Below are 18,934 nucleotides of genomic sequence, written 5' to 3' on the forward strand. Positions count from 1 at the left end.
GTGTTTCTATCGATGTATTTCCGTCACATGTTCTCATTTGCATTATCTTTCCCGCTGCCCGGCGCCCGTCTAGGCTGAAGCTACCTCAGCCTCCGAGCCCTTTCGAGTGATTCTCACGTAAAAGTCGCTTTGGAAGAAGATGCCATAGCACAAACTAGTCCAAGGCTTCTGGCTGTTTATAGCCTGTATATCGTATCTGCGAAAAAGCTGCAAGAATGTTAGTAACTTGCCAAGACTGGCGATTAAGCTTAGTGTGATCAGCCATGAGCGGTCAAAACTTACCTCCACCAGCATCTTGTTCAAATTCATCATGGCGATTGGAATCCCTAGACAGCGTGTCATGCCGTGGCCAAAGATGAGCTCCTGCACCTTGGCCATGGCGGCCAGTCGCTGGCCCCCATCGTCGTAGCTCTCCGGGAGCCATCGTTCGGGCCGGAACACATGTGCATCTGTACCAAAGACGGGATTCAACTGCGTGCCCCATGCATTGAGACCAACGAAGGTGCCGCCGGGTATTTTCCGACCGTCGGGCAGTTGGAGGCCTTCGGGTGGCGCCTCTCTTTCGCGGAGCTGCGTGATGGGCGGGAATCGACGAAGACCCTCACGGATAACGGCCTGTAAATAGGGCAGCTTCTGAGCCTCGTCGTTGCGAATGGGATACGATATTTGACCTTCAGCTTCGGCAGTGGATATCTCATTGCTGAGTCTCTGGTACACCGTCGGTGTCGATATGATCGACAGTAGCGTCGCGCGCAGAGCCGTGGCAGTAGTATCCGAGCCGGCGACACTGTTTCCACATTTAGTATACTCAGCCCCAATAGAAAACATGTCCTACATAAAACAAAAGACGCCCATGAACAATGTGTAGGAAAAGGGTAAGTTTCATACAGTGTAATGGATATCTCCGTCTCGGCCTCGTCAGGGCTGAGTCCGCGCTTCAGGAAAGACCCTAGCATGTCAGGCTTGGGCTTCTCGCTTTCATTCAAGCGGCAGTCAATGACTTGACGAGATAACTATACAATGATTAGTGAAGCAGTTCCCGCAAGGATGGCGTTCTACTTACTCCCATGATGACGCCGATGCCTGTTTTGTCCGCCGAAGATGGTACGACGAGCCCTCTAACCCAAGGCACAGCAGAAATCCACCTGAGTACTGTGTTGAATGCTAGCATGACCGAAAAATGCTGCACAATTGGTAGTTGCATTTCTATGGTTGCGATAAAGTTGTGTTTATCCGAGTCGGACTCGACGAAGCCCATTGGCTTCCCGAAGCAGAGATGCGTAATCGTGTCTATGGTAAAGTACTGGATCCTTTTCGCAATGTCAAACGACTTTGCCAGTGTTGCACTAGAGACCCAGTGCTTCTCGATGCGAGATATAAATCCGTCAATACGCTCGTCGACCGCTTCCTCGAGACCCTGAATGTCTTTTCCCGCGTAACCAGGCGCCATTCTACGCCGCATGGCATTGTGCACTCGGGGGTCTCGCTCAGAGACAATGTTTGTCACGCGCGGGTCGATGCGGATTGAGTCGAACCATGGGCCGCGTCGCCACTTGGACCCAACAGCCAGAATCTGCCGCGTCAAGTCGGGATCGCTGGTCACAAGATGATTCGGTCCCACGCGGGCAACAGCACCGTACTTCTGGTTCACGTCGACAAATATTTGAGCCGAGTTTCCGGACGCAATTGTCTTGCAGAGCCACAATCGAGTGTAGGCGGCCCAAGAAGGGCCGGGGAAGTCTTGCAGGTGACACCGCGCAGTAACAAGTTTACGGGCGGCAAGGATCAGGGGCAGGGCCAGCAAAATGGTGAGAGCGAGTGCTAATTTGACGTCTGAGGTGTTTTTCACGAGACCGAGGGACATTCTGGGCACTTTCTCTAGCCTCCAGAATGCCTGGCGCTCATTTGAGTCCCAGTCGGGAGTGATGAAAGAGAGATTGTACATGTTGAGATGCCTACCTCGGGCCATCGAAGCAACGAATGCGTCCTATGTGCAAGTATCTATATACTAATATAGATACTTGAGTCAATCTACTTTCTGTCAATTCACAGTATCATTTGATGGGCTGAGTGCCTAAAAGGCGCAATGTAGTCCGAGCAAGGACTTACACGCCGCCAGGGACGGCTGCAAGCCCTCCAGTATGCGACTCGACGTGTCCATGCATGCATGCACCCGCTGCATCATTCAATGAAAGGTTTGCCACAATGATTCCCATAGACGTCCTTCGAGCCTCGTTGAGCGGGCAGGTATGCATTTCGGTGTGTGCAAGGCTCCGTACACGTACATACACATTGCTGTCGGCGGCCAATCATGATAAATGACGAAGAACACGTTTCGTCACCTGTTCAAACCAATGGTATGAGTTATAGAAAACTACTAACACGGATCAAGCCTCACGCTCACGGTTTGAGTGTTTTACTTGCGCCCTCTATAAGTCACTCCTTGTGTCGAGGCCAAGAACTGTGTTAGTGGGCCGGCCACATTCTCGTGTTGGTAGTGCAAACAAGGCTTCCGATGCCACCTACCGTATTAACAGCGCCTAGTTTGAATGCAGGCATTTCTGATCCTTCTATAAGATTCGATTCTTGACGAAAAAATTAGGTCTCAGCCTTGTGCTTATCACCGGGCGTCGCCAAGGGACGTCAGCAAAACCAAAGACTCGAACTGATCCTGCAGCCGGATGAGGCGGATGATAGCTTAGTGCGTTAAGGCACCAAGGACTTACCCAAATCTGTAGGCGTCGAACGGCTGTCGAAAGAGACCGGACGAATGTGGGTAGAAATCAGCCTTGTCTTGCCTTGGAGGAGGTCCATGTTGTGAACCATGGTCAGATATCACAATGCGGGCGCTTTGGCATACGCATGCATGTAGGCCCACAAGGTGTCCGCCCCGAATCTGCAACGACCCAAAGAGGTTCCGAGTATTTTGCAGGAAATTTCGAGAGGGGGTTGACTCGGAGCATCTAAGAACGACCTGTCGCTTCCTACCGCTGTTGCTTATCTACAATGGTCGCCTCTTCGAGTCTCCGTGCCACGCTGGATGAGACATGCATTGAACAAGAGCACTCCGAAGTATATCAATGAAGGAGCGGGAGTCACCAAATCATCTGCGGAGATGGTACTTGCAACTGTGCATGCGCCACTTTCGATGCCCAACAACAGCTTTGATATTGGTTCTATTAAAACACGAGCCTCAGTTATAGTCCGGCAACCCAAACGTTGCGTACGCGCACTGTGTACAAAGCTGGACGTACAAGGCTGCGAGCTCTTGCATACAAGTGGCTGCATTTTGGCGCGGCCTCCTGAAGACCGCAAGAGGGGCCCAGAAAAGGATGAAAGAGCAATATCTTCCAGTCACATCCAATGCAAGTATAAACAACTTTATTGAATGACACGTCATGATAGAGGGGGCTTTTACAGCAGAGGATTGCCGTCTTTTGCCGGGGTCTTCTTGGCCAATCGCAATGAGAACGCCAAGGGTCAGCCAGCGACACTATAGTCGGCCTGGCCAGATGCAATTAGAAAATTTGATAGGAATTTTATCTCGGATTTCCGAGGAATAAAAGTCTTATCCTACGGAGTTCTCCCCTAGTTTACCTAACCCTTGTTGGGTTCGAAGAGTTGACACAATTGTTGAGCCATGGCCACCAACATTCCGTCCGTGCATGAGACATATGCATACGAAGCGCAAAAGCGCCTTCGAACTGATGGGCTGCTCCAGTTTCAGGACGTTCAGCAAAGCGCTTCAGCGCGCATCCGCCACCTCGCGCATGATGCTTGGGCCGATGAGGAATGTCTTTCCGCGACGGAGCCAGCTTCTACTTTGTGAGAAACGGACCAAATTTCTGATTGTGGGCGCTCGAATCGGTGGCATTGTCAGTGCCGTGCGTCTTATTCTGGCTAGATTTTCCACAGACCAAATCCGCCTTGTCGAAGCAGCAGGGGCCGTGGGAGGATGGAATAGATTCCCGGGACTGCACTGCGATGTCGAAAGCTACGTCTACATGCCCCTGCTGGAAGAGATGGACTACATGCCTTCACAGAAATATGCCTCTGGAGTTGAAATCCGTCAATACTTGCAAAAAGTTGTGGAAAAGTATCAGCTCCATCATAGGATAATACTTGGGACAAAAGTGGACAGTCTGCGATGGGAGGAGCAAGACTGCGTCTGGAAGGCAGAACTATCCTCTTCCCATGATCCGGTTCTGACACGATATGAGCCACCAGTCAATGCTTGGGCCGCAGAGGCCGAATTTGTCATTTTGGCTGCAGGCTACTTGGCCAGGCCACAGGTGCCGACTCTGGACGGAGCCGGCGTCGACAGCTTCCAAGGCGACATGTTTCATACAGCAAGATGGGATTATGGCGTCACCGGCGGCTCGTCTGAGGATGTCTTTCCACAGCTGGAGAAGTTGCGAGACAAGAAAGTTGTCATCATCGGCACCGGCGCGACAGCGATCCAAGTGATACGGTGCCTGGTGAAGCACGCAAAGGAGGTATTTGTCTTCCAACGCACCCCGAGCGCCGTATACAGCCGCGGCCAGCAAGGCACAGATACGAAGGAGTGGAGAGACAAAATTGCCAGCGCTGAGGGCTGGCATCGCGATCGCATGGAGAATATGACGGCGAGAATGTCTAGGAGTGCATCGTCGGGATTGGCGGACCTGGTAAATGACGAATGGACCAAACTGGAAGCCTACGCTGCCATGCTAGGTGACCCTGAATGGGCAACGATAACACCGGACCAGACGCCAGACCTCGTGGGCCATTATCTGGAGTTGGATGCCAAGCACAGTGCGCGGCTGCGCACGCGTGTCGCTGAGGTAGTCAAGGATGAAGCGACATCTCAAGCTCTCACGCCTTGGTATCCCGTCTGGTGCAAGAGACCGACATTTAGTGACACGTACCTCCAGGCATTTAATGAAGCCCACGTCCATCCTATCGATACAGCGGGCCAGGGAGTCGACAAGATCACTGCCGGCAGCGTCGTGGTACAAGACACCGAATACCGTGTTGATGTCCTCATCTTGGCTACCGGATATGTATCGCCGACAGCAAGCCGCGGAGACCCCGGAGTCCGCACCGGGGTTCAGGTCGTCGGACGTCAGGGACAGACCATAGGAGAGAAATGGGAAACTGGTCATGGAATGGCGACGCTGCACGGCATTGCCACAAGCGGCTTCCCAAACCTCTTCAGGCTCGGCGCCTCGCAGGGGCCGACATCGGTCAACTTGACGCATGTGCTCGATACGCAGAGCCAAAATATTGCGTACATCCTCGCGAGGGCCCACGAGCGAGCCCGGCTACCGACAAAGCAGCGCATCGGGATCGTGGTTGAAGTCGAGCCCGAGGCGGAAGAGGCCTGGAGTCTACGCATTCTGGATGGTGCAGCGCGTTGGGCGATCTTGTCCACATGCACGCCGAGCTACTTGAATAATGAAGGCTTGGGGCTGCTCATGGCGCACGGGCTCGCTGAATCCCCTAGTCAGGAAGATATGGTGAGGACGGCGAGAACGGCACCGTGGAGCGCTGGTATGCCGGCCTTTTTGCAAGAGTTGGCGCACTGGCGCAGGGAGGATTCTCTTTGTGGATATCGTGTAGATGTAGTCTCATGCGAACAATGAAGTGGTGAGGTACTCTGTGAGAATGTGAAGTAGTGGTCGATGCGGGACGGAGAGACGAACGAGCGCGATGCAGACAGCCACCCATTGGGAGAAGATGTCGAAGTCGCCCGAAGATGGACATTGAAAGGTTAATCTGCTATGAATCATAAATACACATGATGAAATGCTGCCGTCTCGACATTGCTTTTTCCCCTAAGCATTGTCACTTATTTTCAGCCTCGATCGCTCTGTTCTTGGCTCAAAGGCCTTGACTAGATCGTCATCGTCTTTGCTAGAGCTGCGATATCTCGGATGGTTGACCCGTTTGCCTTCTTTCAAGAATATCCATTACTCAGGTTTACGACCAACCATGAGGTACATGGGCGTGAAGAGGTTCTCTCGCGCACCGGCGACAAGACAATCCGCAGCATGCGCCAAGCTATCGGCCGTCTTCTTGGTGCCTGCCGGGGCGACCCGGAGGGTTTCTAAGACCCCGGCTAAGTTGTGAGCGATGGCGCGGCCCCAGCTGGTCATGCGCACAATCGTAAATATGTCTCCTGCGGACTGGATGTACTTCATCTCTCCAGATAGCGGCCAGTACCAGGGAGAGTGGTCCGGGTAAGCCGCCATGTCCTCGTGTCGCAGGATCTCAAAGCCAGCCGTCTTCATGGCGTCTAATGCTTCAGAAACCTTGCACATGTTCGAAATGCCGTCGCCTTGTTCAATGCCGAGCCGAATCTCACGATGTCTGAGGTTGTTGTTGTCATATTCGTCCGTCATTAACCATTCGTATACCCCGAAAGTGCCACCAGGCTTCAGCACGCGGAAGATCTCGCTGTAGATGCCCTCGAGACTAGGCGCATGTACAGTTGCTTCGATCGCGTAGACGGCGTCAAAGGCGTTGTCGGGGAATGACATTTGCTGTCGGAAGTTTGTTAGCATCAAATACAGCGGGCGTAAATTGAGGCTTTGTATCTACCATGAAGTCGCCCTTGACAAAGTCGACCTGATTGGCAAGGCCTTGCTTGGCCGCATAGCGGGTGCCGCGCGCAATCTGGTAGTCATTATTGTTCAGGCCGGTGATATTTGCGCCTGTAAACTTGGCAATCTCGAGAGCAGGTCCACCAACACCACAGCCGACATCAAGAACTCTCATGCCCTTTTGAATGTTGATGCTGTGAGCCAGATAATGCTCGTGGCGGGCAATGGCTTGGCGGAATGTCTCGCCGTAGGCAAACCGACAGAAGTGGAAGGATTGACCCCACGCATACTCGTAAATGTCGGTAACAAGATTGTAGTAACTGGACGGTTAGATGTGATTTTTACCGTTCGAAAAGCTAAAACTTTACTGTTTCGTCAGGGTTGCGTACTCAGCGGTTCGCTCCTGTGCTGTGGTCAACATACTTGTTCACTTGTCAAGTGACAGCGTGACAAGTTGCACGTCACCACCTGCTGCCATACAGCGCGGTTTGTTTCAAACATACTGCTCGCTGCTCGTCGGTCTCGTTGGCGGCTGCCTTGTTGTCCCAGTGCTTGAAGTACTCGTCCACGGCGAGCTGCTTCGCTTGCCCGCCCTTGGAGAACATGGCCGCAAGTCCGCCATTGGCCTCGACTGAGCTGCCGTGCATGGCCTTGCTGAAGGCAGCATCACGACTGTGGTCTTCGCGCTCGAGGTTGTTAATAGTGGACGACATGTTTGAAGGTTTGTGTGGGATTGGGTACTGATGAGAGTAGAAACAAGTGAGTGCGAGCCGAGCTGTATTTTATTCTCAACTCAAAGAGAATATGCGCACCCCTTTCCGCGGTGACGGTCGGGCTGTGTAACTTTGCCAGTCAATGGATCCTTTGCGCGCCCGTTCACAGGGCACTGCATTGAAGCACAGATGCATTCCAAGCACCTGCATCGGGCTACCAACAGCCAGCCAGTAATCTGGCTTTTGGCACGTCTCGGCCGGCCTACCCGCATTAGCTCAGACAGTATCGGTGTAAAACGGGCGAATAAGCACTTGGCAAATCAGCCACATCAGTTTGTGATCAAGGACAGCGGGTTGATGCTCTTTGCCTCAGCCTGTTTATCGCTCCACTTCAGTTCAGATCTCACGAATACGACTACGAATACTCTCAGAGGATGTGTAACACAGCCAAGTTTTACCAGTCATTTTTTTGCGACTCGATTAGCTTGCATGTTTCAAATCCATTCCAGTGTCGCTTGGGACCCTCCGATCGGTATCTGAAGTCGGACTGTGGACAGCCGCAGGAGGCACTGCCCAAGAATTATTGGCGTGCGACCGACCGCTGCCTGATGCCGTCGGACCATCCTTCTACTTCTATCAAAATAAAGACTGTTGGGGTATGCATAAATTAGAACTCCTTGATAATTGCTGTACTGAGCGTGCTGATTAGCTTGCTATACCTTTTTGAGGTGACTTGCGATGTGATGATCATCATCTATATGTGTCACTGGTTTTTGTCAATCGTCATATGTGCTTTATTTACCTAACTTGAATACATATACTATACTAAATGTGTGAGAGTCTTATGTGAGAGTCGTGAAGTCATGCAATAAGCAATGCTTCTTCACACGCTCGTTCGCGCCCAGAATCGATGCGTTGTACAACCGAGACGACAAATGGGACGACTTTTATGACGAGCCCACTGAGCGCACATGACAAGTTTCTCCTAAATATCAACTTAAATATAAAAACTACTGGGAGCGCTATTTCTGAGACAAATTTCCTGAAAAGATAAAGTATCAAGTCGCTACTTAGTGTAGGATAGCCGAGACCAGTGTATTATAAAGCATGACAAGTGTAGACAGCTGTTCTGGTTATGATTATTACGAAAAAAGTTTCAATTCAACCTATCACTCACTACTCTTAATATTACCCTATCCTATCCATTACTGGCTCTGTACACTATCAACATCCAGGGTTATGGGTCATGCTCATGATGCCGACGGGGTCTCCATACGAGCAGGAGATGGCACTCCACAGCCACCAGTATCTAGTCGAATCGGTGTCGATGGAGAGGGTAGACAGGGGATTGTTGGAATGTCCGAGCATGATTGACAACAATATGTTTCCCAAGGGAGGGGCTCAAAGCTATCTATATACCGTGGAAAGTCAAGGCTCAAACAGTCCCGCGACCGATTCACTTTCACACGGAGTGGCCGGCTAGAGAATATATAGCTTCATTGTAGCAAGTCATTAAAAAACAGCAAGTTAAAACGCCATTGTATGCCAGTTCTCGTCCCCTATAAACGGAAGCTCCTTGTCCATAAAACCCAATTTAACTTGGCTACTCGTTCGCGGCAGCAGCCAAGCTGTCATTCGCTCGCAGATACTTGAGCCGTAGTGCCATGCGCTCCTCGCCATGTTTATTTCGCAGCCGATCTCTAGCGCGATGCGCCTTGCGTATCTTCTTCGTCTTCTCCTTATCCAACCCATCCGTAGTCTCCCAATCCTCGACGTCCGCCACCAGCCGCAGACCGGTGTCGTCGCGGGCCGTCCAGATACCCTCGTGATGCGCCGGCACGCCTTTCCCTTCCTGCAGGCTCTGCATCACGACGGTGGCGAGCCCCGGCGCCATGGTCGTGCGCTGCAAGCCTTCAATGACCGTCTTGTGCGCGTACCCCAGCGACTCGTAGTGCTGGATGAGATCGCTGAGCTCTTGCTTCTTGCTCAGACGGCGCGGGGCGGCTTGCGCGGGAGGACCGATGGGTGGCGGCGGACGCCGCGCGCTGGGTAAGGCCCCGGGGAACGACGCGTTGGACTTGTCGTCTAAGACACGGACCGACCCCCGGCCGCCTTCTCTTTCCTCGGCGGGCGGCGCGCGAGGCTTGAAGTCTTTGGGGAGGACACGCCGCTTGGCGCTGGTGCTGTTGTGCTTTGGGGCAGCGCCGATGTGGCGGTTCTGCACCGCACTGTTTAGGCGTAGCGGGATGGGGCTGCTGTTGATGTACTCGGATTGTAGCTGCTGGGACGGCGTCATGTCAAAGGATGATTCGTGTGTGTGTAGATTGGGAATCTGCGTCTCGAATTGGACAGGAGTCGTGGTCTCTGCGTGTCGCTTGCTAGTGTTGGGCGTGGACCGGCGACGGCCTGCTTCGGGTGTCGAGGGGATCTCGGGGGGTATATAAAGACGGCGTCGCTTGACTGGGGTAGGAATCTCGAGTTCGCCGTCGGCGTCGATGGGCCGTTTCGCCGGCAAGAAGCGAGCAGGCGGTGACGAAGGTAGCTGTTCTCTTGGCGAAGCTGGCATGTTGTGCGCTGATACTTCTTGGGAGGCAACTGCTGCCGACTCCGGGTCTTCTGCGTTGTCGCCACCCCCGAAAGCGTCTTCCATGAGGTCGAGGAACTCGGCGAGGTTCTTTTCGTAGCACCGCTGGAGGGCCCGAACCGCAGCCTCCATGCCGGTCCACTCATATCCAAGCTCCTCGGCGACGCGAGGCCAGTCGATTTCCTCGGCAGGTAGCCGTTGATCGCTGACAGCTTTGGAAAGCTCCCAGAGGTCCACAGGCAGCCCGGCAACTTGTTGCGTAGGAGCAAACTCGATGTCGCAATCCTCGCAGAACATTTGCAAATCTTCGTAGAATTGCTTCTTGGCTTCTGACATGCTTGCATCATCTTCTTCAGCAGCTCGAGGTTGCTGTAGTGTCGGCGGTGGCGGTGGCGCTGAAGCTTGAGCCGTGGTGGCTGATGGTTGTATGGCTCGACTTTTTGTCCTTTGTAGAGCTGTTTCCTGCTGGACTCTTTGCCCCTTGCGCTGAAGCATGAGCTCTGTTGGATCCGGAAGCTCTTGGTCTGGGAGCCCTCCGTCGACAGCCGTGGACGACGGCCCGTCCGCTGCTTTGGAAGCCAGTTTCAGGAGAGACGCATGAGGTAACTGTATGAGCTTCTTGACGTATCTATTTCTCCACGACTGCCAAGTATGTCTAGGGTGCTATTACAAGTCAGTATTTGCTTTATGTTCACGGGGCGCACCAGCAGAGCCTAGCATACCATGGTTTCAAGCTGCTTGTATATCTCATTACCTGTCTGATTAGAGTCGTGGGCCAGGACCCAGCTCGCAAGCACGGCATCCTCCTCTTCCGTGAAGGTGGCCCTTGAATGTTTGACTGGTCTCCCTGAGGCAACATGCCGTGGCGTAGCTGGCGCATGTGCAATTTTGTAGCGATCAGGGAGCTGTACAACCCCATTTTCGACAGACTCGGTGATGAACTTCCAGGATATGGAGCCGCTGGGTGCGTCCTTGCGAGCATGGTCTGCCACGAGATAATCGGCATCCTTTTCCAGCGGTACAACAGAGCCGCTATTGTTCTATACACGTACGTATTTAGCCTCTGCGCTGAATAATACTCAAGTTGTTGGGCGTCGCTCACCTTTATGTGATCCTGGATGGTACTGCGCATGGGCACTCGTTGCGCTACCCAAAATTTTAGACCGTCAAAGATGCGTCCTCCATTTGCCACCGGTATTCCATTATATGTTATCCCGCCGGACATTTCTTCCTCGTACTGTCTGTCGTTTTATAATTTGTGCTGCACCCGCCACTGGGCGGTAGACGCGTAAAGAAGGCTAAGCCGGCGCGTTATTTGCGAAGGCGTGGTTGTCCAATTTTGTGTTGCGCTGTGGTCAAAAAAACGTACAACATTGTCCAAAAGGGTGTCTTAGCAGGTTTTGAAATAAAAACTCCCAACGAGCTTTATTTATTCGGCCGCCTGACGTCAGTAGAAGTGTTCTTGGGATGCGTTTTTTGGCTTCTGGCGCACTGCCGCGTGATTGCTGCGCATCGCGTGATCACGTGGCGGTACCGTCCTGACAGTGAAGTGACACTGTCTCGGGGCGTACAAAGACGCAGGCAGACGCCAAAGTGAGAGCTGGCTCGAAAGGCACAGCCTACCACCAGCAGAAACGGCTATCGTTCTTCCGCGTGCGATTTTTTTTTTCTGGGCCAGCACCATCACTTGCTTTCATCATGAATGAAGTGAGAGGATTCTGATGCCCTTTAGAACTCAACGCCTGACAAGCCACGTTTCCGTCTTCAATTACGGCTGCGCCGGGTCGAGGTAGCAAACGGGCTGCCCGCTCTCAGACAGCGACACCTGGAGAAGAGCGCAGTCATGGGTCCCCTGGCCAGAGTCGCCATTTTTATTCTCGTCATTTCTTTTGGTGTTTTTGTGACATTCTTTGGCCGAATCCCAGCTCTCCGGTAAGACGCACATTTTTCGGGCCGTCTTTGCATTCAGGGTCATTTTCTCGCTGACGTACTCGTTTGTTGACTCCCTGCAGGCATACGCCGATAGGCGCATTGCACCGGACAATATGGATTCACATCCCAAAACTCTTCACAGCCGTAGACCAGCGTCTCACAGGTGGTAGAATCTCTGGTGGTCTGACGCGCGCCGTGAACCGCGTACTATATGACAGGCATCCCAGCGTAGTTGTATGCTCGCCCGCCGGCTCGCTCAAAACTTAGCTAACATGATGACCAAAGATATTCTTCCTTGCCATGCTCGTCGGCGGCGAGTACATGTTCCTTCCTGCGGCCTGGTCATACATGGGCTGGTTCACCAAGCTAACGGCCCTCGTTGCGGTGGCTCTTCCGTACACGTTCCTGTACCTGTCCTGCTACAGCGACCCTGGCTTTATCACGCCTGAAACGCACGCCTACTACATGTCGTTATACCCCTACGATCACGCGCTCTTCCACCCGGGCCGCTACTGCGAGACGTGCAAGCTCCTCAAGCCGGCGCGTTCCAAGCACTGCAGCATCTGCAAGCGCTGCATCGCCAAAGCAGACCACCACTGTGTCTTTATAAACCTCTGCGTTGGCTACGGCAACCATCACTGGTTCCTTTCGCTCCTCTTCTCCACCGCCGCTCTGACCTCATACGGTGGTATCCTTGGCCTCTCAATCCTCTCAGGCGTCGTCAAGGGTCGTTATCCGGGTTGGTCCGTGTGGCCGCCGGCAGGCTATGGCCTCAACAACTATCTCGTTGCCTGGAGCTGGGCCATGCAGCGCGACATTAGCCTCGGTGCCACGACGCTCCTCGCAGCTCTCACCTCGCCGCTGGTCTGGGCCTTGCTCTTCTACACGCTCTACCACGTCTACTGCGGCACCACCACGAACGAGTCGCTCAAGTGGTCTGAGATGGGCGAAGACATGGCCGACGGATATGCTTTTACTCGCCCAATAAAGCGTGACCGTGAAAGAGACTTCGGAATTGAGCCCTCGTGTCCCCGCTGGCCCGTCGAGCCCGAGATGGCGGTCATTGCCACGGCTGACGGCCAACCTCCCATTGTTCGTCAAGGGATGCCGCCTCTTGCTGGAGAGGGGGACTGGGAAAGGGTATGGAAGCTGAGAAATGTAGAAAACCTGTACGACTTGGGGTTCAGGGATAATTTGGCGGACATATTTGTTCGAGAATATGCATTTGGCAAACTTCGCGAAGAGCTACCGTTCAAGAGCCATCGGCGAAACTAGATGTAATGTATTATATTATATTTTGGATAGACTGGATATAGAATCACAGACATGCACACAGGGAAACTATCAACACCAAACGGCGTTAGAAGCTCTGCGTCGGCTCTTCCATTCATCTATTCATCAACGTGACTCTTGTCCGCCACATCTACGCGCCGCTAGGTCGTACAGTAGACCGTTAAAAGATGCTACCCAAATGACATGTTTCCTCCGCCGCCGCGGTGAAGGCCTTCCCGAACTCCATTGCTTTGACCCCCGTCTAGAGCGTTTCGACTTCTGGTCTAATTTTCGTATGCTTTATCGTTATCGTGGGTATTGTGTATTTTACAGAATGGTACCGAAACTATGATATGTTAGCAAAATGGATTTGTTGTACAGTAGCAAGCAATGGCGTACCCAAAAGTGGTCTTGATACTCTTGACATAGTACTCAAGCCAGTTTCGCTTGGTAACTTCCTCTTGGCCAACGGGGACACCATCCCAGGTAACTCTCATGACGGTAACATGGTCGACATCATTTTGGTCAAACTCAATCTTCAGCGTCGAGAAGTGCGACGCAGGCCACTGAGCCAGTCTCCATTTCTGGACAACCTTCTTGTTTTGCTCAAGCTCAACGTATTCGCCCGAGACGTTTCCGCCAAAGAGCTCAAACTTGCCGCCCTGCTTGGCGCCGTCAAAGACCTTGGGAGGCGAACGCGTGAAGGCAGCAATACGCTGAGGATCAATGAAGGTCTGATACAGCTCCTCGGCAGTCGTACGGAATTCTTCGTTATCGGTGACAGTCGTGGTATTCACGACACCTCCAGCACTAGTCTTTGAGGCAGCAGTGGATGCAGGCTTGTTCTCACTGCCTGGCGGGTTGTACGTTTTCGGTGTGGAGAAGCCACTGGAAGGGTTGGAGCCGGCGGCGTGCTGAATGTCTCTACCATGCTCGGCGATGAGAGCAGGGGCAAGCTTTTGGAACGCCTTACGGAGCTCGGGGACTAGCTTCGTACGCACGAGATCCCTGATGGGTTGCTTTTCTTTCGATTCGGCGAAGACGTCAATATCGAACTACGAACACTTTAGCACGTGGCGAATTCTACGGCGACCGGATATCTACTTACAACATACTCATCTTCCTCGGTATCGTGGGCGATCTCGGGTACGGTGATGGTGCCCGAAACGTCGTCAGCATCGGGAGCAGAGCCTACAAAGGATTAGCTACAGCGACAACTACAAGTCGGAAAATACTAACCAGAGTACTCGAGAACAAGCTTCACGTCGAAGATGGTGATAACCTTGCCTTTGCGTTGGCTGACATCAACATCACCATCCATAGACTGAATCTTGCTGATATTGGCCTTGACGTCTCCATTCTCGGCTTCCAGCTGCAGGAGGTTCTCCTCAAACCATTCCTTGGCCCAGGCAGAGACATCCTTGTTGACCCAATGCCAGTTATTAGGGTTGTGCAGGACCATCGTGAGTTGTTGTGAAAGGGTTCGGATCGAAGATCTGACAGAGACCAGTTAGTCAATTGTTACACTGAGTCCATGTCAAGAAGAATCGATTGAACAAGCGCATGTCAGAAAGGGTCTTAAGACCACAGCAATTTTGGTCATCAAGGAAGGGAGTACAAGTCACTCTATGACTGGTGCCAGCTTGGGTTTCATCAGGATGCAGCGGGTTTTGAACGAGATCAATGAATAAAATGCAGATGATAATCACTTACGGTTTCAAATAGCGAGATTGACGACAGTGGCAGCGACGATATGCGTTGAGATGCAGGAGCAACAGCAAGCTGAGCACGAGGGGAAGTGAAAAGAAGAAAGATTGAAGAATCCTCTAGAATTTCAACAGCTTGTGCCCCCACTGCCAACCAAAGTGGGGCGCTGCCTTTTTCCGCCCAGCGCCGGGTCGCCGGTATCTGCCAGAGCTCCAATTGCTCTGTCGGCAAGCAATACATGGTTGCCATTGAAGAATGTGCAGAGTGGCAGTCACAGTGCAAGAAAAAAATCGGAAAAGCTTAACCACGAATAGGCCGCGGCCAAGTTTTGACGAACCGTCGCTACCGATTAGCGTAAAAAAAAAAAAACACCCGGCAGACAAACACCGACACGATGTGTCCTGGATCGAATAGTCGCAATATGGGGGATGATGCAAGAACAGGAGAGAAGGGCAAATAACAAAATGGAGAGAATATATAAACACTCAGCTCGCAGGCGAATTCGCGTCTTCTACAAAGTAGCTTCATCTGCCACGACAGGCTGCAACACGATGACTGAGAACAAGCGGCGCGCGGCGACGAGTTGGAAGGAGAAGTTGAGACAAGGCCACTAGCTCGATTAATCTTTACCAAATGAGACATAGTACCGAAACTCACAATCAGTGTCGGCAGATTAGTTGTGCAAGATACAAAACCAGAGAACCGCTCCACAAGCTGAAGCGTGCAGCCTGGCAAGAGAATAAAACCGGGTAGCATTATGCAGGTATAAAAATAGTACCAAGACACTGACCATGGCACGCAATAGCCTAGGTACCACAGAAGGAGAGTTGGCCACTGTGTCACTCAACCAAAGTACACGCTTGCCGGAGCGGCGAGCTTCAATCCAGCGGTGGATTCTGAGATGGAAACATGCCACGATGCTAATACACCACGGTGAGCCCCGCTCCCCAAAGCTTGGCTCTGTCTTTCGATTCAACCTCCCGGGAATTCATGATGGAGCGACTGGTTGCATGGACAAGCCATACAAATGCTGTGGTTAAGCGCCGAGCAACCACACTACAGCTGCGTCATCCACAGTAGTGGCCAATCAAGACGCAGCACAACAGGCTTGACAGTGCTGGTGCAAGTCGCCCATGGACTGTCAAGGCAGGGGTCTCTCGCACTAGTCGCTATCCTACTGGGATTAGGATTCAGTCGACGGACTGGGAATTCTTCGACATCAAAGGCCTCGGATACTTTTGAAAGGGCGGTCATGCCGGTTTGAAGATGGCGATGGCAGCGATGGTAGTTTGAGGCGGTTGCGACAACTAATACACTGTTGTACAAGCGGATCTCGCTCCCGGTTTATCGTGTTTAGCGGGCGATAGAAACGATGTTCAGTTGTGTCGCACCGATATGAGCGGCTTGCGGCAGGTGGGCAGCCAAATTCAGCACGCCATAGCAATGCTGAGCTCGTCTCTTGAGACATAGATGGAAGGATTGACAAGAAGAATGGAGAGCTCTGCAGTCGAGTAGTTGGAACACTAACTGGAGCACCTCTGTGTGTAATAAACCCGACGATAGCAACAGCCGGCGGCCCCAGCCTCTTTCCGTGCTCTTTCTCGACTGGTCAGATTTCACACTTTCAGCCTACTGCAGCATCCGATATGTTGTGCCGCATACCACAAAAGCCCCTCTCTTGATGCTCTTGTCGGAGCTAGCTGCGCGCGGGTGTGCTTCAGGCCACCCTCCTCTTCGGTCTACTTCACACGCTCTAGACAGGGGCATGCAGCACCAGCCACACCCCGGCATTGCGCAAAACCCGCTGCGCGTGTCGTCCGAGAACTCCCCGCGCATTGTTTGTGTAAATTGTTCTCCTACGTTGCTCCCAAAGTACTACCATATCTTTACCGCCTCGTTGGTTCGCACTCAGCCCCTCCCTCACCCTCCGAGCTGTGAGTCCGAGGTCGTAAGACAAGTCGTTTTCTCCTGCATGCGCCAAGGACCGACGCATCTTGCTGGAGCCCAGGCCCCCAGATCGCGCAAATGCATTCGAGACAGAAATAGCGACAGAGAGCTCGCCCCGTAGCCTGCCTGGGCCAGCCACAACGTGTCTTGTCCTTGTGAGTGGCCACGGCCTGCAGCAGGCAGAATCCACTCTCCCAACGCCGTCGCCCGCCGCATCGTTCGCCCTGGTCGAGGCTGGTTTTCCCTCCTGACTCGACCTTGACACAATTGGCAAAGAGGTTTCTATCTTTGGAACCAACCTGGTCCCGGCGACGACAAGCTCAGCCCATCTTCTGACTGTGGGCGGCTGCGGCTGCGCGCGACCGGGCCCCGTCCAAAATGGCCTCTCCCCGCGACCCAGCCCGCCTGCGCCAGGGCCTCAACCCGCTGACTACCTCTGCTCTTGGGTCTCACGTCGGCCAGCAGCACGCTACGCCTATATCTGCCATCTCCATGGCCTCGTCGCACGTTCTGTCGGCACACACTCCTGTGAGTGCTCTTCAGCCATACAATCCCCAGGAGTGGGTGCCGCCCGGTGCGCCGCCGATGCCAGAGAGACAGGTCCAGTACGCCTCCGAGGCGCAAGGTGAGCTTCCTTCAGATCTTCTTCTGAATATCCCGTAAGAATGAATTGTTAATCTATCGTAGCCCCGGCGCCGCCTCCTCCTCCATATAGCCCGCCCAGGAGTCGACAGCAGCGGCCTGTCAGTACGGCCTTTGAGCATGCACTGGCGCCCATGTCTACGCCGTCGCCAAGAATGACTTCCAACTTGACGATGCATCATGCTTCACCTGAACCTCTAGCAAACCCTTCATTTCCCCCTCCTCCCGGCACCGGCGGCCGTGGAGGTTCTCGCGACCGCCGATTCGGCCTGCCTTCCCTCGGGCGACGGAAAGAACCAGAGCAGCAACAGGCCGGTCCGTCGGATGCACATGCTGCTGCTCACGCTCGACGAAGCATGGGCCCCATGTCATTCTACGCTCCTGAGCCTCAGCGCCCGATTGCTGGTCCGTCTGCCGATGGACTGCCTCCTGCAGCCCGAAGAGCGGCATCGACTGGCGCTATTGACACTCCGACGTCTAATCGATCGCGCTCGACGTCGCAAACGAGGTGGGCGCCTGGAATGCCACTTCCACCTCCGCCTCCTGGACCACCGCCCTCGGGTTCTCGGTCGCAAAGCGTTCAAAGTGTAGACCGAAATGTGGTGCCGATAATTTCTCCGCCGACACGACGACCACCACCCAGCGGCGTCACCTCGCTCGGCCCGGTTCCGCCGACACCTGCTGACTGGGTTGATACCGATACTCAGCATGCGCCTCCTCCACCCGAAAGACGGAGATCTCCCGGCTTGGCTATTGACACGGAAGTCGCCAGAAGCTCTAACCAAGTGACAGAAGCCCTGGGTTCGGCATCTAGTACAGGGAGCCTCAGTCGGGCTGGAGCCGTTCGCCATGACAAGACGATTCTACAGCGTCGAACGGAAAGCCGGCACACCTCACACGGGTCTATCGATGCGGTCGCTCATCAAAATAGTATATCCGATATTGTTGTTCCCAACGCAGCGAACGGGCTGGGCAGACGACTCACCATCACCAAATCTACACCACGTAGTGCAGGTCGTCCAGAGCCACCACGTTCCGGCGATTCGGTAACGCTAAATGATTCACGAAATTCTACACCGAGGGGGCCGAATTCGGCGCAGCTGCCTGGACTCGAGACAGCGACACCTCCGTTTTCGCCTTACCAGAAGAAACCTGCCACTGCGTCCGGTCTCGTGTTGGCACCCAAAGCGCTGCCAACTCCGCCACCTCATCAAAGATCCGGCTCCGGCTCTCAGCCGAGAGACTCATCTAGGCCACCACCCTCTGCAGGTACGACCGCCTCGAAACAAGCCATAACACTGCAGACAGCAGATCAGTTTGCCGCCAGCACCATTGAGCGTTTTCGAACCTTTGCAGCACAGGAAACAGCCGCTGCTTCTGATGCCGATCGAGTACGTTTATTCGCTGATTTTATCGTAAACGAATCGAGGATAAGACGAGAACGTTATGCTAGTGCGATTGGCGAAATGGGATCAGAGATTTTTGATCTAACCAGAGACCTGTTTCGGCCTATGGTCAATTCTCGGCGAGCCTCTGCTACTTCACAGGACTGG

General features: G+C 53.4%; 7 protein-coding genes across 7 annotated transcripts; 3 read left to right on the plus strand and 4 right to left on the minus strand.

Annotated features, from left to right (window-relative positions):
- Nucleotides 1-69: 69 nt before the first annotated feature.
- Nucleotides 70-1,945, minus strand: LMH87_009163 (uncharacterized protein; the record flags this gene model as incomplete). The annotated part of the gene is made up of 4 exons (XM_056202452.1): nucleotides 70-207; nucleotides 283-787; nucleotides 889-1,013; nucleotides 1,064-1,945. 4 exons carry the CDS (start codon nucleotides 1,943-1,945, stop codon nucleotides 70-72), a joined length of 1,650 nt encoding a protein of 549 aa, XP_056057014.1.
- A 1,695-nt stretch (nucleotides 1,946-3,640) lies between these two features.
- Nucleotides 3,641-5,624, plus strand: LMH87_009164 (uncharacterized protein; the record flags this gene model as incomplete). Its single annotated transcript, XM_056202453.1, has 2 exons — nucleotides 3,641-3,825; nucleotides 3,905-5,624. The coding sequence occupies 2 exons, from the start codon at nucleotides 3,641-3,643 to the stop codon at nucleotides 5,622-5,624; spliced, it is 1,905 nt and encodes a 634-aa protein (XP_056057015.1).
- Nucleotides 5,625-5,951: 327 nt separating this feature from the next.
- Nucleotides 5,952-7,297, minus strand: LMH87_009165 (uncharacterized protein; the record flags this gene model as incomplete). The annotated part of the gene is made up of 4 exons (XM_056202454.1): nucleotides 5,952-6,524; nucleotides 6,583-6,904; nucleotides 6,953-6,987; nucleotides 7,088-7,297. The coding sequence occupies 4 exons, from the start codon at nucleotides 7,295-7,297 to the stop codon at nucleotides 5,952-5,954; spliced, it is 1,140 nt and encodes a 379-aa protein (XP_056057016.1).
- A 1,603-nt stretch (nucleotides 7,298-8,900) lies between these two features.
- On the minus strand, nucleotides 8,901-11,013 carry LMH87_009166 (uncharacterized protein; the record flags this gene model as incomplete). Its single annotated transcript, XM_056202455.1, has 3 exons — nucleotides 8,901-10,544; nucleotides 10,604-10,921; nucleotides 10,984-11,013. The coding sequence occupies 3 exons, from the start codon at nucleotides 11,011-11,013 to the stop codon at nucleotides 8,901-8,903; spliced, it is 1,992 nt and encodes a 663-aa protein (XP_056057017.1).
- A 711-nt stretch (nucleotides 11,014-11,724) lies between these two features.
- On the plus strand, nucleotides 11,725-13,088 carry LMH87_009167 (uncharacterized protein; the record flags this gene model as incomplete). The annotated part of the gene is made up of 3 exons (XM_056202456.1): nucleotides 11,725-11,813; nucleotides 11,894-12,047; nucleotides 12,099-13,088. The coding sequence occupies 3 exons, from the start codon at nucleotides 11,725-11,727 to the stop codon at nucleotides 13,086-13,088; spliced, it is 1,233 nt and encodes a 410-aa protein (XP_056057018.1).
- A 324-nt stretch (nucleotides 13,089-13,412) lies between these two features.
- LMH87_009168 (uncharacterized protein) lies at nucleotides 13,413-14,547 on the minus strand (the record flags this gene model as incomplete). Its single annotated transcript, XM_056202457.1, has 4 exons — nucleotides 13,413-13,431; nucleotides 13,485-14,140; nucleotides 14,194-14,276; nucleotides 14,325-14,547. The coding sequence occupies 4 exons, from the start codon at nucleotides 14,545-14,547 to the stop codon at nucleotides 13,413-13,415; spliced, it is 981 nt and encodes a 326-aa protein (XP_056057019.1).
- A 2,570-nt stretch (nucleotides 14,548-17,117) lies between these two features.
- Nucleotides 17,118-18,195, plus strand: LMH87_009169 (uncharacterized protein; the record flags this gene model as incomplete). Its single annotated transcript, XM_056202458.1, has 3 exons — nucleotides 17,118-17,364; nucleotides 17,427-17,889; nucleotides 18,174-18,195. 3 exons carry the CDS (start codon nucleotides 17,118-17,120, stop codon nucleotides 18,193-18,195), a joined length of 732 nt encoding a protein of 243 aa, XP_056057020.1.
- Between the last annotated feature and the right edge of the window lie 739 nt (nucleotides 18,196-18,934).

Source organism: Akanthomyces muscarius (assembly GCF_028009165.1).
Source record: "Akanthomyces muscarius strain Ve6 chromosome Unknown contig_18, whole genome shotgun sequence".
Taxonomy (NCBI): domain Eukaryota; kingdom Fungi; phylum Ascomycota; class Sordariomycetes; order Hypocreales; family Cordycipitaceae; genus Akanthomyces; species Akanthomyces muscarius.